Below are 27770 nucleotides of genomic sequence, written 5' to 3' on the forward strand. Positions count from 1 at the left end.
ATTTAACTCTAACAAAAATTTTAGTGGTAACTACTGGGAATAATTTTTCCCAGTAGTTACCAGTGGTAAAAGGTGGGAAAAAAATTCCCAGTAGTTACCACTGGTAACAACTTGGTGGTAACTAGTGGGAATAACCCATTACACCCTGTTAACTAACAATTTGTACACCTTATGGCAAACGTAAGGACCACCAGTAACATACGACGTTGCTGTTAATAAAAATTACAAAATAATAGGCTGGTCCACACCGAATGACCTGCCGCGCGAAACGGCTCGGTCCGTGTAGACGCGAGGTTGTTCGCTCTGTGTGGACCCGCCTAACGAGATGAAAAGCCGAAACCGAACGGACGCGGGCGGCTACAGCCCAATATCAACCTTCGTGCATTCCGACAAGGTTCACAATGACGCGCCGCACACAATAGGCGTGGCGTTCAAAGAGTTAATGCAGATGACACTAAAGAAAATGTTTTGTTAATTATATTTGACTAGCGACACCCGCCCCGGCTTCGCACGGGTTAACAAATTATAAATAAACCTTCCTCTTGAATTTTTTTTTTTTTTTTTTTTTTTTTTTTCAGTTTTCCCGGGCTATGATTATATTTAAGAATACCACTATACATATTTTACTATATAAAATTAAATTAAATTTAATTTACATTATTAACTCAGAGGTATAAATATACATAAAAATACAAAAAATCTATAAATAATTCCAATAAAACTTAACCTACACTAAGCCTAAAATAACCCACCCTGCATCGTACCTGGCTCAAAGGTCCCCATAATGCCTGCAGCATCCTCTTGAATCACTCTATCTATTAAAAAAAACCGCATCAAAATTCGTAGCGTAGTTTTAAAAATCTAAGCATACATACAGACTTTGCGACTTTGTTTGGGAAGCGACTTTGTTTTATTCTATGTAGTGATGACTGAAGCTAACGAGCTCTTAGAGTCAGGAGTTGCGCTTAAACGATTACCATATCTTGACGTATATAATGTATGCTTAATACCTGCTATATATTTTTTTTAATTAATTTAAATAATTGTTCCTCAGGCCTAAGCGACAAGGAACGTAAGGAACGCGAGGCGAAGAACAAGCCGCTCGAGCACGACACGCTCGAGCGCTGGGAGGTCTCCCTCATGGAGTGCCGCAGCTTCGCCCAGCTCGTCCTGCACCTCTTCACGCTCGACTCCAGCATCACGTGGTCAGCCAGCATACTGAACGCGAGCTGCAAGCTGTGTAGGAGGAAAACTGACCCGGATAACATGTTGCTGTGCGATGGATGCAATAAGGGGCATCATCTGTATTGCTTGAAGCCTAAACTTACGGTGAGTGTTGTTTCTTCGCTCAAATCATCCTAAATCTAAATACTAGAGAGTAGCACGTGATCAGCTAGCATATTGAACGCGAACTGCAAGCTGTGTAGGAGGAAAACTGACCCGGATAACATGTTGCTGTGCGATGGATGCAATAAGGGACACCATCTGTATTGCTTGAAGCCTAAACTTACGGTGAGTGTATTTTTTTCGCTCAAATCATCGTAAATCTAAATACTAGGGAGTATCACGTGGTCAGCTAGCATATTGAACACGAGCTGCAAGCTGTGTAGGAGGAAAACTGACCCGGATAACATGTTGCTGTGCGATGGATGCAATAAGGGACACCATCTGTATTGCTTGAAGCCTAAACTTACGGTGAGTGTTGTTTCTTCACTCAAATCATCCTAAATCTAAACACTAGAGAGTGTCACGCGGTCAGCCAGCATACTGAACGCGAGCTGCAAGCTGTGTAGGAGGAAAACTGACCCGGATAACATGCTGCTGTGCGATGGATGCAATAAGGGGCATCACCTGTATTGCTTGAAGCCTAAACTTACGGTGAGTGTTGATTCTTTGCTCAAATCATCCTAAATCGAAACACTAGAGAGTGTCACGCGGTCAGCCAACATACTGAACGCGAGCTGCAAGCTGTGTAGGAGGAAAACTGACCCGGATAACATGTTGCTGTGCGATGGATGCAATAAGGGGCATCACCTGTATTGCTTGAAGCCTAAACTTACGGTGAGTGTTGTTTCTTCGCTCAAATCATCCTAAATCTAAATACTAGAGAGTAGCACGTGATCAGCTAGCATATTGAACGCGAGCTGCAAGCTGTGTAGGAGGAAAACTGACCCGGATAACATGTTGCTGTGCGATGGATGCAATAAGGGGCACCATCTGTATTGCTTGAAGCCTAAACTTACGGTGAGTGTCTTTTTGCAGTTTCTGCACAGAAATTGTTAACCCTTTGAACGTTTTAAGTTATAAAAAACGTCACTCACACCTCACACGCCAAGGTCCCGGGCGCAAGCGAGCTAATGTAAACCTTACTTGAACGTGTGAAGGTTACTTTGACTGCGTACGTCATAACACCTTTATTATGTCCATGGCGCGGTCGGCATGATTAGTAACAATGACTTTAGGTGTTCTTGGCGTTCAAAAGGTTAAAAAGTTTGACTACATGGAAGCATAAAAGTAATACTTCATACTCGATATAAGTTTGAGCCCGCTATAATGGACGCGAGCTCTAAGAGACAATCGGAAACCGACACGAAATAAGTTTTATTAGTTTTTAGGGTTCCGTAGCCAAATGGCAAAAAACGGAACCCTTATAGATTCGTCATGTCTGTCTGTCTGTCCGTCTGTCTGTCCGTTCGTATGTCACAGCCACTTTTCTCCGAAACTATAAGAACTATACTGTTGAAACTTGGTAAGTAGATGTATTCTGTGAACCGCATTAAGATTTTCACACAAAAATGGAAAAAAAACAATAAATTTTTGGGGGTCCCCATACTTCGAACTGAAACTCAAAAATTTTTTTTTCATCAAACCCATACGTGTGGGGTATCTATGGATAGGTCTTCAAAAATCATATTGAGGTTTCTAATATCATTTTTTTCTAAACTGAATAGTTTGCGCGAGAGACACTTCCAAAGTGGTAAAATGTGTGTCCCCCCCCCCTGTAACTTCTAAAATAAGAGAATGATAAAACTAAAAAAAATATATGATGTACATTACCATGTAAACTTCCACCGAAAATTGGTTTGAACGAGATCTAGTAAGTAGTTTTTTTTTAATACGTCATAAATCGCCTAAATACGGAACCCTTCATGGGCGAGTCCGACTCGCACTTGGCCGCTTTTTAAACTAGGTTTTAGTAACTTTACTTACACCTAAATAAAAATTGACGAATTGTTCATACGACAGGTGTTTACTCGTATATGAAAACGCACGCAAATGTAATCGCAAAAACTGGGTTTTAATGAAGTTAACAAGTTTTTGTTTGAATTTCATGCCATCAGGCGAACTTAAACTTGACGCAGCGTAAGGTAACTAGTGTAGATTAGATTGTTTGTTTCCATTGTTGTTTGGATAATTATAATTGGAGTAACTATATTTTAGTAGATAGATGTAACGATCGGCATGTCATCCATCTTGTAATATGTACCATTTTTGATTTATGTATTTTTGATTTTATTTAATTTGCTGGTGTGGTTTTATAGTAGTCCTTTAATTGTTTTTAAATCAGTTCAATTAATATGCATTGTTCTGATATTAGAGTGAATTAACGATTGAATCGCTCGAAATAAATATATTTATTAACATATGTATTTAATACGAGTTACGTTATTTAAGTCGAATATTGCTAGATTTTTTTTTTTGTAGATCTTTTGACATGTAAAGCTTTAATGATTTTCATAATTTTTTAAATATTTTTAGGTAGGTATATTATTTGAGTAACCCGTTTTAAATGTTTCGGTATCTCATGAATTGTGTTGTTAAAATACTGTGTTTATTTTTGTTTATAGAAAGTACCTGACGGTGATTGGTTCTGCGAGCAGTGTAGGCCGAAGGAACGGACGCCGCGCAAACGGAGAAAAGTTATTGAGGAACCTATCAACGACGACAGCGACAGTAAAAGGTGCTATAGTTTGCGCCCATACCTAACATTTGCGCTGGTTCAATGGCCTCAAACAAATTTACACCCGTTTCTTATGAAGGGATATAAAAACAAAAAAATATAAAATAAATAAATGTTTCTTATGAAGGGATATAAAAACAAAAAAATATAAAATAAATAAATATGAGCCCTACACTCACCCCCAATCCGTCTTCATGGCAACAATAATTCAACAATGAACTCCGCAGTTCTTCAAAATGTAATTTTCCTTTTGCCACAACGTAAAACTTGTCCGCACGTTTTTTCCGAATTGACAGATTTCTCGTTCTTTTATTTTCTTCTTACTTTTCCCCAAACGACATAATATATACAAAAACACATACTTATGGATATACACTTTATGAATTTCAATCGTCCGAAATAAATGATTTTTTTTTAAGGTGAGAATTATTGATGACAATTAGTTACTATATTTATTTAGGCCTTGTTGTTCGGTTTACGTCGAAGATGTAGCGTTATGTCGGACGCAGCGTCTGAATGTTTATTACAGTGAAATCCATGGTCCGGTACATCCAGTAATACGGCACTAAAATAGAGATGCAAGTGGTCATTCTATGTCCAAGTTACGACTATCTACGCTTACACTTCACACTTCTTTTTCTTTAAATGTGGTTAAAAACCAGATATCGGTTTTTCCTTTGAACTTATTATTTTAGCATATTATGTTTACACGACATATTTAAAATATAGCAAAATTTATACGGGATTGCTGTAATTTATAGTAAACTAAAAATTTCTACTAATCCGGCTCTCTTGTGTCAGCGTTAGGGCCACCCCACATCTAGCGTCTTTCGAGCGTCGGCGTCTACAACTCTATGGCTGCTGCTCGACGCAACGTCGCCGCAACGTCGACGCAACTGCGCAGCGACGTCATTTTCCATAGCGCTGACCAGACGCCGACGCTCGAAAGACGCTAGATGTGGGGTGGCCCTTTGTGCCGGATTTACGGGATTGTACTGTAATTATTATATGTGTGTATCGGGTTAGGGTTGTAATTTTCGACGTTCGTTCTGTTTAAACGCTGCACGGAAATTAAAATTACGTTACGCCATGAATTATGTCATTTCCCGCTTTGTGAAGTAAAGTAATAGCGCGAAATGTTACAGATACGAATATTTATGTTCTCAGAAGCATAAATATCCGTATCATAACTTTTTGTTTATATTCACGCCTCACGGATACAAATTGGTCTGATACAAAATTTTGGTGGTACCGAAAGGTTTCGACTTCCAATCTCGCCTAGTGTTTTCTTTTTTAATTATAAAAAAAAATGTCTGTACAGCGAGGAATCGGAAGACGAGTTGGACCTCGGCCTGTGCGGCGCGTGCGGCAGCGGCGGGGAGCTGGCGGCCGTGTGCCGCGCGTGCGGCGCGCGCTACCACGCCGAGTGCGTCGCGGCACCGCCCTCGAGGCAAGCCAAGCGGTGGATCTGCCAAGCTTGTCAGGCCCCGCCCTCTGGACCACCGAAGAACACGAGGCATAGAGGTGAGTGTATGTCAGTCAGTTAAGTAACAAAATGGCCAGGACCAAAGGGAAAAAGAGGCCGAGGAAAACCACAAAAACGATGGGCAGACGACATCATACAGATAGCTGGAAAGAACTGGATGGAAACAGCAAAAAATAGAGAGAAATGGAAGGGTACTGAGGAGGCTTTTACCCAGCAGGGATCAGTGCAATCAAAAGTGCAACCGATTTAATAAAAAAACAAATGATATTAAAGCACTGAGCAAATAAAGCTATAATAATAATAAAAAAGTATGTCAGTCTAAATGAAAAGCAAACGCTGGTAGAAGTGATATAAATAAGTAAGCCTGCGGTTTTAATGTTTTTTCTTATTTGTAAAAAAAAAATCCAAATAAGGTAAATGTACTGGTACTCGACGCGGTCCCAGTACATGTCATCTTGAAACTTAAGTCATTGTCGATAGAGGTGACAGCAGGGGCCATCTATTGGGCATTAGCATGTCGAGCACTAGTACGTTTACCTTACGTAATAGTAAATTTTGAATCATCGTGTGATGTTTTGGTGCTTAGCGATACAGCTTTAAGTACATGTTTTGGTTTAAACAGTTCCCGCGATGCGATAGTTGATTTCTTTATTAATCCCATATTCCATACCACCTACGGAAATTTATCCATAACTTACCTCCGTCCTCGATTTCATCAGTAATAAGAAACTTTCAATCGTATTTTAGCGGTTACATTTCAAAATTAATCTTACATAGTAAAGCTGTACAATAATTTTATAATTGAAAATAATGTTTCTAATTTAAAAGTCTTATCTAATTTAAATTTAATGGTCTCGGAGAAGATTGAAGTCTTCTCCGAGACCACGGGGACAACGCCGTCCTCGAAACGTCGGAGGTAAATCTTAAAACTTAGATACGCGATTAAGTCCCGTTGTACAATTTAATTACATTTATATTCATAAAAGTTAACAAACTTGTATGAAAATGTCTCCCTTTCTTACTCGTACAATGTATTAATAAAAAATGTCTTTATATGTCTATGTCTATAAGAACAAACGATAATCAAGAGCTTATTGGCCTTGACAGACATTTATGACTAACGCAAAAATAATAAGAACAAGATTGTACCAAACGTGTTAGACCCAAGTTCTTACGAAACGCTTAGAATAGAAACACTTTATTGACAAACTGTGTACACAAGATGAGATTTATACAAAAACACTGTCCCAATAGTTACCCGACATGGGCGTGCAATGTTTACTTACATCTACTTAATACCTACATTTACACGCTAATTATGTCTTAACCCGTGAGTTCCCACGTGTGTGACGTCACCATAAGCGTTCTGGCTCAAATTTGAGCCCTTGGGAGCTGACAGGTTAAACTAATTAGTTAGGTACTACCTAGAACTAATAATTATAGTCCATAAAGCTAACATGTTGACCGTTTCAAGAGCCGTCGAGCCGGCGCTGCGCCGCGGCCGCGCTCGACAATATCCACCACTACACGCGCGCGCTACACAGCCGCCGCAGCAGCGAGGGTTGGTTCCATCCCCCTTCATGCTTCTCAGACCAGCTATCATGGTCGCATTTTTATCACCTGCCATGCTGTGCGTCACTAACAGGGATGTTGCGAACATCCGCATCCGCAACCGCGGAACTTCCGCATTAATTTCAACATCCGCATCCGCATAAAATCGATGCGGAGCTTATGCGGATGCGGATGTCGAACAAGTCGGTACAGGAACGTCTTAGCGGCGGCGTAAGTGCTAGGTAATTTCGTCATTACCTATAACGAAATCGTCTAGATCCAGAAAAGTCGGCCAAGTTACTGTTCATAAAGTATAACGCACCTTATTTTCTTGCTCAAATACTAAACGTTTCGTTTTTTTTTAAATAAAAAAATACTAAAATGTAATATTTTACGATTTCTAAGTACCTAATCTTGACATCCGCATCCGCGGATGTGAGCCTTTAAATATCCGCATCCGCGGATGTCAAAAAATCTGCATCCGCAACATCCCTGGTCACTAATGTCACTATCACACTTAAATTTTTGTTACAACGTGACAGCCATGGTGACAAATGATAAAGAGCCGGCCATCTTAGCCCTGCAGCTTACATGGTTTCATTTCCTCGTACATGTCACTGTATCTTGCATCTTGCGAATGTGGGGTAAACCTACATGTCGGCACCGAAAATGTTCGATTTCTCATGTTTATACTCTGGCAGAAAGTGCTTTGAAATATAAAGTTATTGGGTTCGGTTCACCGGTTGGGTTTACGACAGAAAAAGTAGTCTATGAATTTTATATTTGATGGGTTGGATTTGGTTGGATACCTAACTATTTGGCTTAACTTTCTGTAATCAATTGCCGCTTTGTTAAGTCGCAAAGATGACATCACTAACTACCAGTGGTCTGGAGACTCTGGAGTTCGGCTTTGAAATGTCAAGAACACGTTCCGAGCAAACGATTTTGTTTTACACCTTTTTCAAAAACCCAACGTACTAAATGACTTTGGAACGGCAGTAAACTGTTTTGATTTTTAACGCGTTCAGAGTATCTCGGGTGCCATAGAAATGGTGTTTTACCCTACTTTATTTCCCTATTTCGCTTCCTCTGATCTTTCTTTTGGTTATTCTCGATTTCCCATATTGTCCATCTTTGTTTGGTCATTGGTGTCATGTTCTTTGATTTGCATTTATCATCATTCTTCATCCTTTATAATCTTTGGTTGTTTGTTGTTTCATTAACCAATAACATATTCCATGATGTATTTTCCCACACGCATTTGTTTCAATTTCTAACAAGACTTCTTTATTTGGTTGGATATATGTGTAAAGGGCTTTAACATTGCTCTTTAAATACTTCTTCTAATATTAATAAGGCCTATTTCTCCATATAGTAGTAAAATTTGGCCCTTGATCTTCTTAACCCTTAACCCCTCGTATGCGGCCTATCAGATTTGATAATTGAAATACTGACCTTGACATTTAAAACAATAGATTTAAATTCCCACGCACGGATCCGTGTCTAAGCATACGAGGGGTTAATTTGACATGGATTTTTTAAGCATGAGCTATAAAATCTTATAAAACTAACATCAGCTGGGATGTTACAGGTTTTTAAATCAAGCTAATCAATAATTTAATAAACAATAAATCTAAAGGACCGACCACACCTAAGCTTTACGCAGCGTATACGGTGTCATGTCTTATGCGTTGCGTTTTTGTCATATACATAATTAAGCACGCTGTTGTTTTATGCGATAAACGCGTCGCGCCCCGCCCGGAAAACGCGCCTGTGTGACGGAACCTTTAGCTCCGTAATCGTCGACATTTTTTGAGTAGCGGTGTGGCCGATCCTTAAAGCATTTTTTTTAGTTATACAAAACTGTATAAATATTATATGTATTGTAGATTCATACGACAGTGAAGACAACACAACGCTAATAGCACTTAAGAAGACGAGATCACGACAGAGCAAGGAAGCGTCGCCTCTCGTCAATGGGAATACGGCCACTAACAATAGGAGATCTCGCAAGTAAGATACTCTTTTTGTCAAGGCGAGGTCGCCATGTGAAGTCCACCTCTCAATTAAATCCCACCAATACCCACGTCCCATCAAGTCCACCTCTCAATTCGTAAGAGTCATTTATAAATTGCTTATTTAGTATTAGGACAAAAACTAATTATCTATTAATCTTATAGCAAGTACCGTCAAAAACTATTTTTTTATGTTTTTTTTTTCTAATTGTAGATCGAAAGACGATGTCACCACGAGTGCGAGCAAAAAAACGAAAACGTCTCTTACGAATGGCGTTCACGGTAAGATTTTTGATACCACCAAAAATGTTGTCATTTAATTTACATAAATGGGTTATTGAATGAATGAATGGAATGAAATTTTGCTATAAAAAATTATGCAAAAAGCCACACGAAAATAGTTTTTTTTTTGTTTTTATTACAAAATGTTTTGTTTAGTTATGTGTTTGTAGTTTCATTGTATCAACCAAAGAGTATCGATTTTATAGAGAGTTACTGTCATGGTAAACTATGTAGCCACAGTAAATTCACCGCCATCTTTTGACAGAAGATTAAAACTTTTAGAACGCCATTTGACTTTGATCCTTATTCTGTCACTGATATGTGTTAATTAGTAAATATTGAAATTAACGCCATGTAGACGAGAATATGCCAAAGGTATGGTGCAATCTTTTCGAAAGATGGCGCACCTTACCTCTGTTCTGTCAAAAGATGGCGGTGAATTTACTGTGGCTACCATGGCAGTGGCTACTGGGTACCATGACAGTAATTCTCTATAAAATGTATACTCTTTGGTATCAACGTAACTTCTCAGAAATAAAACTAGTAAGAAGAAGATTTATGTACCCTAAAACGATTAAGATGTATTAATTAATCTGCAGAAGAAAAACAAGTGAACGGCAGAAAACGAGGCAACAAAGAAACGTCGCTCCATACGGATGGCTTGGAGCAGCTTCTTAAAGAGGTGATGAAACACAAGGACTGCTGGCCGTTCTACGACCCCGTCGACACGGAAATGGTCAGTTGGTGACAGACATTTTTTTAAATCTTTTTTTAGGGTTCCGTACCTCAAAAGGAAAAAACGGAACACTAATAGGATCACTCGTGTGTCTGTCCGTCCGTCTGTCACAGCCTATTTTCTCCGAAACGACTGGACCAATTTAGTTGAAATTTGGCACAAATATGTAAGTTTGTGACCCAAAGATGGACGTATAACGTAAATAAATGAATTTTAAATATGGAGGCTATTTTTGGGGGGTAAATGAGAAAATTAAAAAATAAAGTTTTTCAAACTATATCGTGTTACATATCAAATGAAAGAGCTCATTGTAAGAATCTCAAATATATATTTTTTATAATTTTAGGATAAATAGTTAAGCAGTTATTCAAGAAAATAGGCAAAAAATGACCATCCCCCCCCTTTATCTCCGAAACTACTGGGTATAACATTAAAAAAAATACACAAAATAGTTCTTTACCTATAGATGACAGGAAAACCTATTAGGAATGTGCAGTCAAGCGTGAGTCGGCCTTAATGTACGGAACCCTTGGAACGCGAGTCCGACTCGCACTTGGCCGGTTTTTCAGGGGTTTCGTCACAAAGACGATGTCACCCCTGTACTGAGATTAAGTAACAGTGTAGCAGTGTAGCTTTACTTACACCACTACACAATTCATCCTGGCCTCGTCTGATAGAGGCACAGACAAGACATCCTCCAGACTGAGCATAGTAGCGCTACCCCCTCTGCCACAAATATTTATACGGTAGTTTTACTCCATTTTCGAGTCAAAGTGTGTGTGACGTCAGTCTCTTTGAACGGACCAATCACGGCACGGAAGTCGCTCACCTCGTCCCCCGCACCCCAGTATCTTTGGCAGCATCGGTTTCATGAAATAATTGCTCTAAACTCCGTCTAGAGGATTCGTAGTCAGACATACCTGCTAAAACAAAGCTGCGTACAGCAATTGACAGTGAAAATGTACTACATAGAAATTTCACAGTTGATATTGAAGGCGATTTTCTTTGAAATTAATTTCATACTCGTATCGTCCTAAGTACGATCCCAGAGTAATCCCACAAATCGTACCAGAGTTATTTTTACCCACACGTGGGACACTACAGGCTTGTAGTCCGCGTCGCACGACGTACTACGTAGTACACGCGAGCTTTTAAAATCACATTAAATATATTTTTCTACTCCCGTGCTTTTATTTGTCATTTAAAGGGTCGTGCACACACCTTTAAACCCCTATCTTATAGTTGTCAAGACAAGTCTTCAGTCTATTCCCCAAAAAAGTATTTGTGCATACACGCAGTATCTTTTTGGCACTTTTACGATACTTCGTGTAATCACCACTTAAAAAATATTGTATGAAATGCATTGTTGCCAACCTAATTTTATTTGTCATCTCTGACAGATGAGTGAACCATAGACATGTTTTTTTTTATTTCATTCATTCTTTTCCCGCCCGTACCCTCCATTCTTTGCTACTTCTTGAATAAAGAATATTTGTTAAATTTACAATTTTATTTCAATGTAAGTGCTTGGTCGTAGAAAAAGTATTGTATATTGTATGCAACGTTGTTTAACTGAGTCAAAAAATACTCGTGGCGTCTTTATTAACAATTTTCGGCTTCGCCTCAAATTGTTACTCACGCCACTCGCCTTTTTTGACCTCTCTTAAACAACGGTTGCATAAAATATTATTTCCTCACAGGTACCCGACTACTTGGACGTCATAAAGACCCCGATGGACTTCACGACGATTAAAGAGAAGCTGTCTGGAGGCGAGTACGAGACGGACGCGGCGCTGCTGGCCGACGCCGCGCTCGTGTTGCACAATTGCTACACTTACAACAAGGACACGCATCCTGTTGCCAAGTGAGTTGTGTACCAGGGATGTTGCGGATGCAGATTTTTTGACATCCGCGGATGCGGATGCGGATATTTAAAGGCTCACATCCGCGGATGCGGATGTGGATGCGGATGTCAAGATTAGTTACCTAGAAAACGTCAAATATTACCTTTTTAGTATTTTTTTATTTAAAATAAAACGAAACGTTTAGTATTTGAGCAAGAATATAGGTGCGTTATATTTAATAAACAGTAACTTGGCCGACTTTTCTGGATCTAGACAATTTCGTTATAGGTCATGACGAAATTGTACATACGAGTATAAAACAAAGTCGCTTCCCGCTGTCTCTCTGTATGTATGCTTAGATCTTTAAAACTACGCAACGGATATTGATGCGGTTTTTTAATAGAGTGCTTCAAGAGGGATGTTTATGTATAATAATTTGTTAACCCGTGCGAAGCCGGGGCGGGTCGTCATATACAGGGTGGATTTTCTTTTTGGGTCAGTGAGGGCAGCTACCAGATCCCGTGCTGCTACGAGAAAACGGTCTAAGAAGACCTTCCCTCGATTTCAAATTAATGAAGATTGGCTTTTACAGATTTTGGAAAAAACATACAGGGTGCGAGAAAAAGGTCATTTTTGACAAACTTTTTTTTTGATGCCAATCGATCCCATTCCTATTAAGGATCGAAAGCTTGTATGGAACCAAAAAAAAAATTCCTGCTAGAAAAGCCACAAATCGAGGAAAACTTTTCCCATACAATTTGTATGAAAATGAAAACTTATGTTTCACATGCTGTTTTTGTATGCCAATCGATTCCATTCCTATCCAGTATCAATAGTTTCCTAGGGGTCAACTTACGGTAATGTACTAAAAAGCCACAAATTATAGAAAACTTTTTCCATACATTTACTATGGGGAAAATGTGAAATGTTATTCTCAATTTTCTATCTCGCCCATCAATCCTACAACAATGTCTTCATACAGTATTATGGTCCTTAAATGTAACAGGACTGATTGGCCAGATAGAAAAATGTGAATTAAATTTCACGTTTTCTCCATAGTAAATGTATGGAAAAAGTTTTCTTTAATTTGTGGCTTTTTAGTACATTACCGTAAGTTGACCCCAAAGAAACTATTGATACTGGATAGGAATGGAATCGATTGGCATACAAAAATAGCATGTGAAAAATAAGTTTTCATTTTCATACAAATTGTATGGGAAAAGTTTTCCTCGATTTCTGGCTTTTCTAGCCGGAATTTTTTTTTTGGTTCCATATAAGCTTTTGATCCTTAAAATCTTTTGGCATCAAAAAAAAAGTTTTTCAAAAATGACCTTTTTCTCGCACCCTGTATGTTTTTTCCAAAATCTGTAAAAGCCAATCTTCATTAATTTGAAATCGAGGGAAGGTCTTCTTAGACCGTTTTCTCGTAGCAGCACGGGATCTGGTAGCTGCCCTCACTGACCCAAAAAGAAAATCCACCCTGTATACATATATGAAGCAAATAAAACCAGACTTTTTTCTTGTTGTTAAGCCCCGTCTCCATATCGCGCGGCAAGCTATCGAACATTGGCTCCCGGATGGATACCGGGCTGGCTCGCGAGCCAACTCGATCATTGGCGCGCTCGAACGTGCCGCGCGACGAACCATTTATTGACGGTTTTTCGACGCGCGGCAAACGAATGTTCGCGCGCAGTTGGGACGGATGTGTATATATTTCCGTTGGCTCGCGCGGCCGCATACATGGATAATGAAAAGTGTCTACTTTAATTAAATTATAGGGCACTAAACAGTTTCTATGGAACAGTAAATGTAGTGATTAGATTATATCCCATTTTATAAATTAATATTAACTACAGTTTGTGGCATTATCTCTGACATAAGTTATTGTTATATTGCTTAATACAGTAATTTACATTAAAAATACATTAAAGTTAACTATAAACTAAATTAAAACTAAATAAATAAATTAGGTATCATTTTTATCAACCGAGCATTTTCCCGGCCTAGCGCCAGGGTCCGCTTTCCTGCTCAGTCTTCCCCACTTCGCCCGGTCGTCGGCATCCTCAGTACGGATATGATGGTCGTTCTTGTCTACGTGACAGCGTGATAAAACGGTGTCCGTCACTTTCTTTCCCACGGTGTTAAACAGTGACAGTTATTTTATCACGTGGATAAAGATGGATAAAGCTATCCATAATAGGCTGGCTGGTGTGAGATTGTTATCTTCCATGTCCGTTATCACGACGTCCAGCCAGCGCTTCTTAGGCCTACCGCGGCCGCGTGATCTAGGGCCTTGGACAGTAAGGTTGAGGCGTCTATTTCCGACGTATAAATTAGGTATCGAATTTTTTGAAGTGAAAACTTCTTTAGCGGCGCTGGACACTTTTTGAGGTGGGTAAAAAATGATAAACTCGAGACAGCTTAAGGCGATTACGTGACCGTAAGGCGATCACGTGACCGTAAGGTTTAGATGACCACTCATTTAGATGGCATTTAAATTAATAAAGAAAAACTCAATGACATAATTCAATAAAGCTACATCTTGATGAAATCGCTAATAAAAGTGAACTCTAGTATTGGTGAATAAAACTCAAAATATCATGACCAAATATATTTAGATGCGAGGTCTGCAAGGTAACTTTACAATTTATATTGGAATTTTAAACAATTAACGCTACAAATTTGAATTTTGAATTTTAAACAAGCTCACCAGCGACCAGCAATTTCGGAACTAAAGTTTTTCAATAGAAAGGAGGATGGATCAATTATACATAGTGCTGCGGACATTTGACAAGACAAGAGTGACAAGACAAGACAAATTATTTATTTGTAAACATAGGTGGATAGGTACAAAAAGTATTTGAGAACGCTATGCTGGACTAGTCATTGAGTTTTCACTTCTGTCGGCACTCCCGGAGTGCAACCCGTTGTTTTTTTTTACATTTTATATTTTGTTTACTTTCAGAGCGGGCGTCCGCCTAGAGCAGTACATCCAGCGGCGATGCGTCGACCTCTCCCTCCCGCCCCTCCCCGAGCTGAGCCTGGACGCGGAGGCGCCGAGCGCCAAGAAGCCCCGCCTCAAGTGACCGCAGCCGCCGCCGCGCCTGCGCGACTACCTGTGCTACTAGGGCGACAGATCATGGTTCGGTGTTTCATCCACTCCTAGTACTTGGCGCTACTGAACCTTATAATAATAATAATAATATAATGTGCATGTCCTGTCCCACTGCTGGGCACAGGCCTCCTCTCATGCGCGAGAGGGCTTGGGCTATAGTCCCCACGCTAGCCCAATGCGGATTGGGGACTTCACATACACCTTTGAATTTCTTCGCAGATGTACGCAGGTTTCCTCACGATGTTTTCCTTCACCGAAAAGCTAGTGGTAAATATCAAATGATATTTCGTACATAAGTTCCGAAAAACTCATTGGTACGAGCCGGGATTTGAACCTTGTGAAGGAAATATTGTTGTCCCTACTAATTTCACTGTTAAAGCGGGCTGTACGTTATGTGGTAACTGGATTGTCTAACGTTGACGTTAAACCCTTATTTACCTCATGATGTATGGGCCACAATACATCTGTTCAATTTTCAAACTGTCAATTGTATGGCTACATTTTTAATCGGATTAGTACATGTATTTGTCTAAATAATAACTAGCTGTACACTGTGTTTATACCATATGCATCGTCTACAAAACGACCTAAAATATTTTCTTTTTGAAATAACACTGTTCCGTATAAAATTGTGCTGCTAGGATTGAAGAAACGCCAAAAACCATTGCATTCTGTCCGCCCACCGAGGCTAGTGAGATTGTGATTGAACTACTTATAATATAGTGAATGGTGATCGGGACACGTATACGTCGTGTGAACAATAATTCAGTGCTAGTAATCGGGCGTCTGTCATACAGTGAGTTTCGTACCAAACGTGACCTTATTGAACAAGGTTGATTTACTCTGCCATTAATATTAATCTGCTATAAAGTTGCTTGTATAACTAGTAGAGAAAATTCGTGAGTCATCTTTGGGATTTTTTTACGACACGCTTCACGGTAGGACTAACTTAGTGTTTTCTTTGTTAGAATACCTAGAATCTTTAGGTCTTATCATCAATCTACGCGATAAAGAAGTACCTTTTTAAACTGTTTAGACGACAACGGTTTCACTCACTTGAATTTTTAGTCGCTATTGGCGACATGTTTCGGGCCCTTTAAGTACCTTTTAGTGAAAGGTTTTCATCGCGCACTTTAAATCTGACTGTATGACACGTCAAAAAATCGGTGCATGTTGTTTATATATGTTAAACGATTTACTGTAACGCTTTATAAATTTGCTAGTAACGTAGCTTAGCATGTAATATTTATTTGACTATTAAATGTCAAAACAAAACAAACAATTGTAAAAAATCAAAGTGTAAGGCGATTTACACGGTCACTTAATAAAGCTTTGGTTTCCTCCGAGAGCGGTGCCGTCATATAGCGGCCGTCTCCATACAAATACTACGACATCCATATTTAGCTGTATTATTTAGTATGGAGACGGCCGCTATATGACGGCACCGCTATCCTAGGAAAACCGATCTTAAAAGCGACTGACTTAACGGTGTGTGTGGTGTGGCGGTGGTTAACGGTGGTATTCCGCGTGTCCAATGTGCGTTTTGTCTCACATTCTGCTTGAGAGAGAGAGAGAGTGAGACGCCATGACATTGGACAAACATATTGGACAGATATACCACCCTAAGGCAGATTGTTATTAAAAATACACTCGATACAAATTACTGATGAGGACGCATGGACGTGAAAGACGATTGTAATCACGGCAGATTGCGGTATGTGTGAATCGCTTTAGACAATGAAACAATTAGAGATGGGATGCTACGTCAGGAGTAAGTTACGTAACTCAAACTAGAAATAAAAGTAATGTCAATTGTAATGAATATTGATACGACTGTTTGATATTGATATTGGCTACGGCGAAACTGATTCGCCGAGATTTAGATGAATGTTGACGCTTGCAAAGTATTGATCAATATTTTCGTATCGTATTGACAAATTATGTATGTCTATCAATAAATTAATGTAACTTAGATGTGATGCCAGTTAAAAATACCTTTTGAATTAAAAATTAGTTACACAACTATTCGTAATCTGTACACGTATTTAGTGCATTATTTTTGTATAAACATGCTATAGACAAATGCTTAAGTTCTGAAGATCATACGAAAATACTTGTAAACAAGAATGAGCCTTATGTTATGGAAATAAGGTCCGTGTGTTCGGTTGTACATCTTAAATTTATTCATTTGATAATGACTTGTGACGTCACACTTGTACTTATAAAAGACATGTGAGAATATTGTAATACAGGGTGGCCAAATAAGAGGTATACACTTTATTTTTGAAATTTTATTCTATAAAACATAAAAAATATTAAGTATTCCTTGTTAAATATAATATGTAGGGTCAGCAATTACACATGGAAAATAATGTCAGACAAATGTCCACCTCTAGCAGCATGGCAGATGCGAACCCTTTTCATCGCGTTTTTCATCACTTTTTCACACATTTCTGGCGTTATCTCAGCGACAGTGTTTCGAATATTTTGTTTTAATTGCTGAAGGTTCGTTGGCCTATTAGCATAGACACGTCCCTTTAGATAGCCCCACAGAAAAAAGTCAGGAGCTGTTAAATCAGGCGATCTTGGGGGCCAGTCAATGTCACCGTTTCTCGAAATTAATCGACCGGGAAACGTTATTTTTAATACACTATTGGGTTGAGTAAAACGTTTTAATGATTAAACACGTTGTTCCGTCGTAAAACGCTCCATAATAATTTGCCGTATCTACACAAACTAATTTTCATGCAATAACTGTCATATTTACCGCCAAAATAAAATGGCGGCAAAAAAAAGTTGTATACCTCTAAGTTGGCCACCCTGTACAAATTGAAAGACAGTGAGTTAGGCTGGATCCTACCTTGTTTAATTTAATTTGCACTCGCTACGGGTGGTATTCCGTCTGTCTAATTTCTTTGTCCAATGTGTGTTAGGTCTCACATTTTGCTTGAGAGAGAGAGTGGGACGCCATGAAATTGGACAGATGGAATACCACCCTAAAGTACAACAGTATTTAGGCCGCGGCCTGGACGCCAGCGGGCAGCGAGTGGGCGTTGAACTCTATCAATGTATGAATGGCCTTAAGTGCCCGCTGCTGTTCAGTCCGCGGCTTTAGAACTCCAAATGGAGTATATTTGAAACGTAAGTCCAAATACTACCTTCATTTGTCAAATTTATGGGGCTGCTTAATTCGTTTCTTTTTAAGCCCCGTCTCCATATCGCGCGGCAAACCATCGAACATTGGCTCGCGCGGCAGCCGCGCGCAATGGATACCGGGCTGCTGCGCGAGTCAACTCGATGCGCCCGGTATCCATTGCGCGCGGCTGCCGCGCGAGCCAATGTTCGATGGTTTGCCGCGCGATATGGAGATGGGACTTTAGAAATATTTAAACAATGGTTGTAGCTTAACTAGAGTTAAGACCAAGATAAGTTTGCAACGATTCTGATAACACACGCAGTGCAAGTGTTATTTTAAACGTCAAACTTCTATGACATTATGACATGACTTAGAAATACAACTTGCACTGCGTGTGCTATCAATATCGTTGCGGACTTATCTTGGTTTAACTCTATCTTTCATTGGAGTCGAATAAAATTTGAAGGGTTAACACTTAACACCTTTGCAGCGGCAATTAATGTAAATCGTAATTAAACATAGGCACTTGGCATTGGGTGCAAGCATACCTACCGGAGTGAACGTGTTAAATAAAAATCTGGCTTTTAACGATGCGAGTTGGGCAGCCCCTTGATTTAAAAAAATATTGTCTTTGGTCTTACAGCTACAAATGTGCCTGCATTTATTGTCTCAATTTAGTCCTGTGTCCGTGTTATTCAATACTCGCTTGGTACAGCAGTGAGAAAGCATGGGTCCAGAAAAGTATGACCATTGATAAACCTTATTGTATAGTCTTAGGGTGGAATCACATCTGTCAGCATCGAGCCGCATTTTATATATGAGAAATTGCTCGTTAGTATGAAGATGCGTACGCATGCTTTCAGCTTTCCGATGCGTACGCATCTTCATACTAACGAGCGATTTCTCATATATAAAATGCGGCTCGATGCTGACAGATGTGATTTCACCCAGGGTTTACTTTAGGTTTTGCTGTTGTACTATCCGCAAACGAAACTGACGTCCGGGGTCGTAAAGCTTCTCATTCGCGCTTACGTGGTTATGTAACGAGTGAGAGAGATACAATACAAATCCTCTTTATTGCAGATAGCAGACATGTAACTCCGTATAAGATGAATAAAGGAATAAACGTGCCTTAGAAATCAAGAAAGTATCATTCTCGGATAGATGGCGCACAGACCTTTAGCCTATGCTCGGCTAGATGACGTTGACGACACCGTTTGATATTTAACAATTTTAACACATAGGTATCAATGAAAGAACGTGGGTCAATATGATATGAAAATAATAAAATCATTTATCCATATATATAATTTTTTGATAGTTTTATACATTTCAATTTTGAGTTTTAATCGTGTGTCGATAGATATCAGTAAATTTACTGTGACTACAAAATTGACAGGACCCCTCTATCTATACTATCTATTCTCTTTGCAGATAGTGATATTATTACTTCAGCCGTCAGTTTGGTTTTCGGATAGTTTGGTGTGGTGCACTTGGCCATTTGTAAATCTTATTGCAAAGTGATAAAGTCCAAATTGGTCAATAGTGTGTGTAGTAAGTAGTACAAAAAAAGATTGATGTCTGTGCTCACACAAGTTTACTGAACAAGCGTGATACTTACCACCGATCTTTAGTGAAACCCTAAGGGATAAAATAACGTAGAATTAATATAGGTACTTTTTACGAAACCAATTAATCATCCAAATGTACCATCCCCCACCGATTGTCATTTTTTTTAAATAGTATGATCACGGACACAGGAATGGCAGTGATTTAATTTATTTAAGGCTTGTGTTCGACAACAATTAGTATTTATATTTAAAGATTTTAAAATTAGTAAAGATTAAGTATTTAGGCCTAGTTTTAAATCGTAAGTTTATTTTAGAAACACGGTTTCTTTAGATTGCATCAAAAAGGGTTTTTTCGCTGCTGTGTTTTGTTTCGGAATTTCTATTTTTGTTTTTTTTTTCCAGTGTTGTTAGTTTTGAAACCAGTGACAAGGGCTACTCCAAATTGTTTTGATTTGAAATTATTGTCATTCAAAATGCATTCCTGTAAGTAAAATAGCATGTTGGTATTTTGATTTTCAGTGCATTGTATCGATAATGATTGTTTGCGTTTATTAATTTATTTATTGATGTAATTTATAAGTTTTTTAATAATTTACATTTCTAGTAATAAAGCACCCAGTAAGGTATACAACTTGGCGACTTTTATTTTCTATCCATAAAAATTATAAAATGTTGATACAAAGGAATATGGAACTAATGCACGAAGGTTGATATTGGGTTGTAGCCGCGTGCGTCAGTTGACGTCTTGGCAGTCAAAGGATTAACCTTTTCCACGCCGTGTCACACAAAAGCTGTCACTCAGACGCCACATCATTGAAGTGTCAAAATAGAAGTTGAACTTTATGTGTATGCACGTAGGTCGATGTTGCTCTGTGGTCTGTGACCGATTAATCGGTCTTTGGCGTTGAACCTACGGTGCGGATATATCGGTCATTGGCGTCCAAAAGGTTAAAATTCGTATGCGTTTTATTTCAACAATTGTCATCTTGGCCTTCATTCATAGAAGGTAGGATCAGTCGATTATAAACTGCCTGTAGCTTTTAGCAACCATTATTTGTTAGAAAGATACGTAAAAACGGATCGCAGATTAAAATTTACGTATAGAGATGCTTGTTGAAGAATTCACTTGCTTGGCTTCAGTGCTGCAAGTCTATGTAACATGTGTTTCAAGCAGAGCACAAACACTCGAATATCTATTTTTGGAGCAAAACCGTTAAAACCTTGGGTTAAAACATTTGTGTCCTACTTAATTTGGTAAATAAAACTGCAAGTAAACTAACTCATGATTTATTCACTTTCGCTTAACTTAAATATACCATAATCTTGATTTGCCCGGAAAAAGTGCTATCAAAAGTTTAATGGTGAGCGGCCGCTTCCTTCCTCCTCATCTCGGCCCACTTGCTGACGTTCTCGGGGGAGTTTGCTGCAAGGTAAAATGTGCACTAGTTCATATAGGATAACAACAATTAATAAATGACAAATAGATAGTCTGTCTGACAAATAAATAGGTTGTCTATGCTAAGTGTGCATTGACCAGCGTGACGTGAGGCTAACTGGCAACCTCTACAAAGTAAATGGGCATGATGCTTCACAGAAAAATAAATGCAAGGCTACAGACGCGAATCCAAAAATGTATTTGCTTCTATAGTTAGATTTTTTTTAACGGGGTACTCCCAGCCATTACCAGTTTCTAACATTATACAGGGGTAACAATGGTTAAAAGGTTAAGCCACTGCTCTACAAGAATCATTTAGGGAAAAAAGAAAATCTTACCCAATTTGTGGATCTTGTAGAAGATGGGGATAGACGCAGCAATGCCAACCATCCAGTACTTCCAGATCCACTGGTTCGTGACGTAGTACTTGAACGGGAACTGCGCGATCTTGGCAGAGATCGTGTACGGGAACTTCATGGGGCGGCTGGGCGCAGAGTCGGACATTGTTGCAGGTTTATGCTGAAAAAACGATTATGTAATGTGACAAACATCGATATTGAAGTTTGAACACAACAAATGTTTATAATTCTATTGATAATCTATTCATACTTATCAATATGTGTTATTTACGTTGTTTGTACAGCTGTTTCCTTAAATATATCAGGATAATTATGAAAAATACAAATTATTGAAAAATTCTAACCTGTACTCCGGGAGGAAATATCGACAGCTGACAAATGTTGTCAGATGTAAAATTTAGGGCCGGTTTTATAATAATTATAAATAAACGTCCAACAATATATCCGTTACAATAAGTTTCTTTTTATTTCTCAATAATTCTCAGTGAGAATAAATTAAAAATAAATATTAATTTTCAGTTTCATATTTTATTTACAATATAACTCGAAAAATCTGTGAAAATGCGTGAAAAGGTTTCCGTGACACACAAAAAAAAACATATTCTTCTATTTTTAAAATTACACGTACTACTAGCCAATCCCAAGCGCTTGATGTAAATATTCATTCCATGATTGGTCAGTTATTAGTGAAGCCAGATTTTTTTACTGCAAGACAGAAAAATAGTGGAAAAATACACTTTCCACTGCTGTCATGTCATGTCACTTCATTCATTGAAGTTGCAAAAAAATGTCAACGAGCTTTGTGGTGTCGTATTTGTGTGGTTAAATGTAATTCATAATAAATCTATTGACAATATAATGTGTGACAATGGCTTCGGTAAAAGTGGCTGTAAGGGTTCGCCCGTTCAACCAAAGGTCAGTAAAGTCTAGATCCAAGTAAAAGTAAAACTCGTAATGTTATTGCTTCTTATTGTTGTATGGGACAATGTAATTTCCGAAACGCCCATTATCGTGGATGATTGACAGCATTATGATATTTTATGGCCGCAGTGCGGTGTTATTAGCTACTGGTTACGTCTTGGGCAGGTTTTTATGACAGTATTCTAATATGGAAGGAAAAAAAAAACAATGATGTCACTATGAACGGCAATGACTTTCACGGTTCAGCTGCATTGGGAGCACCAACTGTACCTGCGCCAGCCGTTTGGATGAAAGCTACGGAAATCACAAAAACTTGCGACCTACATAGGCATAATTAGCTGTTTAAAATGAAAGTATAATGGCACCACTTGGGAGCATTTGTTTGTTTGTGTAACGGATGCCTGAATATAAACATTCTTTGGAATTTGACATTGTATATTATAGCTAGTTAAGGTGCACCAGGTCATACACAGGTCTATCAATAGATAAAAACATCAAATTGTTAGACTATGTGTTGTTTCATTTGTCTAAGACTTGGTTTAATTCTTATTTGGAATAAGAATCCTTTAAGAAAATACATCTAAACCAAAGTTAGGGAAGGTTTTTTTTAATTTACCATTGAGTTGATGCAATTTCCGCCAAGTTTGCAATAAGTCCTAAGCCCTAATATGTCTCCGTATACCAAACTGTTGAATTGAGTAAAACCATTGACTGAAAATATATATAGAGCCAAAAATATTTGTACCATTACCTAGGTAATATGTTTGATTGGATACACATGCTTGATGACTTGTTTAATGAGAATCTACTTGGAATGTCCGTCAAATCTTCAAGAAAAGAGCCCCCCTTTAAAGGCCGGAAATGCGATTTAATTGCTTTGCACTCTCAGCAGCAGGCCATGTGTCTGCTCAATTGCCTCCTATAGCATATATCATAGTTATTTAGGATACAAGTGTGAAAAATAGAAAATGAGAGTGTTTTAAATCAACACAAGTTGCGAATTACCTATTCGCATGTGTATAGTATGTTTTACAGTAAATTAGTCTAAAAAAAATGTTTAGATATTTTTGAGCACCCTGGTTGTTACAGCATATTATTGATGGCCCCTGTCACAGAATAAATAATAGTACTAGGTACAGAACACTCACTCTCTAACAAAACGCGTCTGTTACGATCACCACAGATATGGCCGCTAGGTGGCGACAGCGCCACGCGCGGCTTATGGCTTTCCCCAAAATTGGGGCCGAACGGATGTAATTTTAGCTACCTGTAGCAAAGCGACGAAATCGCGGAGTGAGCCACGCCTGTACACAATTATGCAACAGATTCTGGTTTATTGTAATTGAGTTTTGCACTCACAGCTGTGTAAACAATTTATTACATGACACTTGGAATTGTGCATGTTATTATAAAATTACATTTGATCATGCATAAAATATCACTAGATTATGTTAAAATATATAAAATTATAATAACAAAAACTTGTACTTTGGCTGAAGGTAAGGAAAGGAAATAAGCTTAATGCTATATGGATACATTTACTTTATATTAGATATATCATAGCATAAGGCAGTACTAGCTTGAACCCTAAATAGCTTAACAAATATAGTCCGCGCACATACAGACTACATATGATAAAAATATAGCAACACGCATGTGACCCCCCAGAGCCCAAAACTTACAAAATAAATGTCCCCCATTTATCCCCTTTAATTATGGCATTTTTCTGTTACTTGTTGCCATGGTTACTTCTCCTGGGTCAATCCTTAAATCCTGGTTTTATGGCATTTATATATTTATATAAAGAATGCATTTTTGTGGTAGTCTTGGGCCCTTTCTCCTAACAAACTGTGTCACTATTGTCTCCTGGCGGAAATAACAACAAGCACCCATAAATAAAACAATAAATCTGACAATGACCTTTGTATGTATGCCTGGCATTATGTCCATTCTGGGCTACCATAAAGGATGTGAGTCATCATGATCTTGATTCTGAGCCAGATTCAAGAATTCACAATAAAACGTAGAATCAAGAAAGATGACTCATACAAAAACACACTTCTTCTTCCTCGCGTTGTCCCGGCATTTTGGCCACGGCTCATGGGAGCCTGGGGTCCGCTTGGCAACTAATCCCAGTAATTGGCGTAGGCACTAGTTTTTACGAAAGCGACTGCCATCTGACCTTCCAACCCAGAGGGTAAACTAGGCCTTATTGGGATTAGTCCGGTTTCCTCACGATGTTTTCCTTCACCGAAAAGCGACTGGTAAATATCAAATGATCTTTCGTACATAAGTTCCGAAAAACTCATTGGTACGAGCCGGGGTTTGAACCCGCGACCTCCGGATTGCAAGTCGCACGCTCTTACCGCTAGGCCACCAGCGCTTCTCATACAAAAACACACTATCATTATAGTGGCTAATTATAGAGCGCATAGTGTTTGCACATAAAGGCTGTGGCAGGATAAGGGACCATCTTGTGCCTTAACAGCTTTTCGGCCTGATTTTTAGGGTTCCGTACCCAAAGGGTAAAAACGGGACCCTATTACTAAGACTCCGCTATCCGTCCGTCCGTCCGTCCGTCCGTCCGTCCGTCCGTCCGTCCGTCTGTCACCAGGCTGTATCTCACGAACCGTGATACTTTTCTGTTTCTGTTGCCGCTATAACAACAAATACTAAAAACAAAATAAAATAAAGATTTAGGTGGGGCTCCCATACAACAAACGTGATTTTTGACCGAAGTTAAGCAACGTCGGGCGGGGTCAGTACTTGGATGGGTGACCGTTTTGTTGCTTGTTTTTTTTTTGCTTCTTTTGCTCTATTTTTTGTTGATGGTGCGGAACCCTCCGTGCGCGAGTCCGACTCGCACTTGGCCGGTTTTTTTTCTAAAGATGGGTCACGCCATTAGTAAGTGTTATTTTTTTTATATGGAGTGTTATCCGGTTTATAGGGACAAATTGCGGGTATTAACTAAGTGTACTATATGTGCAAAGCACGAAGTAATTCGTTGCATTTAAACGGAACTATTCATGAAAAATATTTTTTCTTATTTATTTTTTTTGTTCAAAAATAAGACGAGGCGAATGCTGAAATTTAGTATAACACTTACTAATGGCGTGACCCATCATCAGAAAAAAAATCAGGCCGAAAAGCTGTTAAGGCACAAGATGGTCCCTTATCCTGCCACGGCCTTTACTTGTACAAATATTACCAAACAGAGTTTAAAGTTACTATTTTTAAATGATGTGCATACCCAGTTGACACAATGTAGGGTCAATATACGGGTATTTTGATCGCGTGGTTTAAATTTCACTACCGACAACGAGTGTTTGGGTAAAGAAATGACGTGGACATCTGATAACATCAGAATACGGTCGGCTGCTAAATTTAATGTACACCTTTGCACAAAATACTTACCGTAATAAAAAGGAAAGTGTTAAGGAAACTTTCATTTTTGGAACGGAAAATTTAGAGAGAATACGAGAAGTTTCCGAATATGGAAATTTCACAAATTTGGAAACTTTTCGACGGCACATCAGTATCTGTACTACTGATAAAAGTAGACTTAGATCGTAACACATCTCGCTACAATATTTAAAAACTAGGTACTAATGATCGAGATTATTCTAACGAGCGCAAACGCAATATCGTCGCTATACTTACTCAACCTCATATCTGCAACAATCATTTGATGGAAATGTCGCATTTCTTTCATTCGGAAAACGGGTGTTTTTGTCATCAAATGAGTGTTGTAGATACGAGGTTGAGTAAGTATTGCGGCGATATTCTTCTTCTTCCTCGGTCCCTCATTGCTGAGTATCGCGACCATGTGTGCTTCGTCTCCAAAGTGTGCGATCATAAGCCATATGCGGCACGCACTGCATGCTGCCGTCAACCACACTCTTCACAACATCAGACCATCTCGTGGGTGCTTTTTCTAAACGCAATATAGCGCTGTTTTATTTTATTGCCAAAACAGGTGATAGTAAAGCTTGTAAAAGCGTTACCTTCCCTTCGTTGTTATCCTGGTAAAATTGCTATACTTGATGTCCAGGATATGGAAAATGGATTATCGAATCTAATCTGTCCTCATCCTCAACAAATACTCCTCTACAATGAACTTAAGAACGTGGCAATAATCATAGTAATGTGCAAGTAGAAAGAGTATACTTTTTCCTGACCATATTTAACATAATTCAGGTGTTGCCCATAAACACTTAATTAGGTTAGTAGTTAGCTGATAAGTATAGATTCTATAGCTTTATGGCAGTCACATTTGCATATCCTAGCCTAGATTCTTGGCATCATAGCCCAGATTATTACATCACAGCATCGAAAAAGTAAACATAAATTGTGTAAATATTTATAACATAATGAATGACGAAAGTGTGTATTGTGTTATTAAAGGCACTTAGTCCAGTATAAAATGCTTCTAAATGTTATTTAACTGCATCCAATATCGCTTAATATAAGTTGTTTTTCGTGCTGCGAAATCTCTACGCCCGTGCCAAAACTATTTAAGTTATTTGTGAATTTACAAAAATAAAGTAGCCTATGTTATCCCTATCTGTTAGAGGATGATTTCTGGCATACGATTATCCTATGTAACGTATGTAACCATCTAATTATCTGTGTGATAAATATCTATCATCCAATTATTACTGGACGCATTTTAACCGGATTGGCGGGAAAGTACAAACGACAGGGTTGAGTGGAGGAAAGGAGGGGAGGCCTATGCCCAGCAGTGGGTCAGTAAACTATGATTAAAAAAAATCCTGATGATTCTGAATACGTTTTAGCGTGAAACAATAATCCTCACGTCAATCCGTCTTTGTAAACTTTCGCTATCAGGAAAAAGGCGAAAGAGAAATGTTTTATAGAGTTTTTATGTGAACTGTTATAATAAAATATCCTTTTTATGTTACAGGGAGAAGGACATGAGCGCAAAACTCATTGTCCAGATGGAAGGAAAGAAAACCAGATTACTGACTGTAAAAGTAAGTTTGGCATGTTTATGACGAAGTGTTGGGATTTATTATACGAACCCAACGCATCATCAAAATAAATAGTATTAAGTAGTTTTAGGTATTTATTACTTTACATATTGTATACTAACATAGATATGGGTAGCTACAATAGTAGTTTGTGTTACAAGGGATCAAAATGATATATTTCCGTCAAGGGCGTAACACATTGAATCCTGAATGAAGCGATGGATTCTAAAGTAGAATCCTGAGCGTAATGAGGGATTCAAGTGTTAACGCCCAAGACGAAATAATTTTGATACCATGTGACACATACTGCTTTTCACATCAACTATGAGGAAAATAAAAAAATCTTAGTGTTGACACAATCTGATGC

At 38.6% G+C, this 27770-nt stretch overlaps 3 protein-coding genes across 4 annotated transcripts in view; 2 read left to right on the forward strand and 1 right to left on the reverse strand.

Annotated features, from left to right (window-relative positions):
* The window catches only part of LOC134655836 (bromodomain adjacent to zinc finger domain protein 1A), a 42027-nt gene extending 27021 nt beyond the window's left edge, over positions 1-15006 (forward strand). The window contains 9 exon segments of the mRNA XM_063511327.1: positions 1055-1329; positions 3849-3961; positions 5283-5491; positions 6922-7008; positions 8888-9011; positions 9228-9295; positions 9895-10031; positions 11732-11895; positions 14841-15006. Of these exon segments, the coding sequence (XP_063367397.1) occupies positions 1055-1329; positions 3849-3961; positions 5283-5491; positions 6922-7008; positions 8888-9011; positions 9228-9295; positions 9895-10031; positions 11732-11895; positions 14841-14961 (1298 nt within the window). The 3' untranslated portion in view covers positions 14962-15006.
* Positions 15007-20968: 5962 nt separating this feature from the next.
* LOC134656132 (uncharacterized) lies at positions 20969-21886 on the reverse strand. Of its 2 annotated transcripts, none has more exons than XM_063511652.1 (3): positions 21836-21886; positions 21471-21651; positions 20969-21120 (listed from the first exon to the last, which is right to left on the reverse strand). In XM_063511652.1, the coding sequence occupies exons 2-3, from the start codon at positions 21634-21636 to the stop codon at positions 21053-21055; spliced, it is 234 nt and encodes a 77-aa protein (XP_063367722.1). In that variant the 5' UTR covers positions 21637-21651; positions 21836-21886; the 3' UTR covers positions 20969-21052. The 2 variants fall into 2 exon arrangements, with proteins under 2 accessions (XP_063367722.1, XP_063367723.1); XM_063511653.1 differs by having other exon boundaries at positions 21763-21863.
* Positions 21887-22236: 350 nt separating this feature from the next.
* The window catches only part of LOC134656101 (kinesin-like protein Klp98A), a 54938-nt gene continuing 49404 nt past the window's right edge, over positions 22237-27770 (forward strand). The window contains 2 exon segments of the mRNA XM_063511621.1: positions 22237-22406; positions 27337-27406. Of these exon segments, the coding sequence (XP_063367691.1) occupies positions 22360-22406; positions 27337-27406 (117 nt within the window). The 5' untranslated portion in view covers positions 22237-22359.

This window comes from Cydia amplana, chromosome 17 (genome assembly GCF_948474715.1).
Source record: "Cydia amplana chromosome 17, ilCydAmpl1.1, whole genome shotgun sequence".
NCBI lineage: Eukaryota > Metazoa > Arthropoda > Insecta > Lepidoptera > Tortricidae > Cydia > Cydia amplana.

Coding starts and splice junctions, on each gene's coding strand:
- LOC134656132 (XM_063511652.1), bottom strand. CDS start 21,636: ATGTCCGACTCTGCGCCCAGCCGCCCCATGAAGTTCCCGTACACGATC. Junction 21,121..21,470: donor CTACAAGATCCACAAATTGG/GTAAGATTTTCT, acceptor TTTACCTTGCAG/CAAACTCCCCCGAGAACGTC.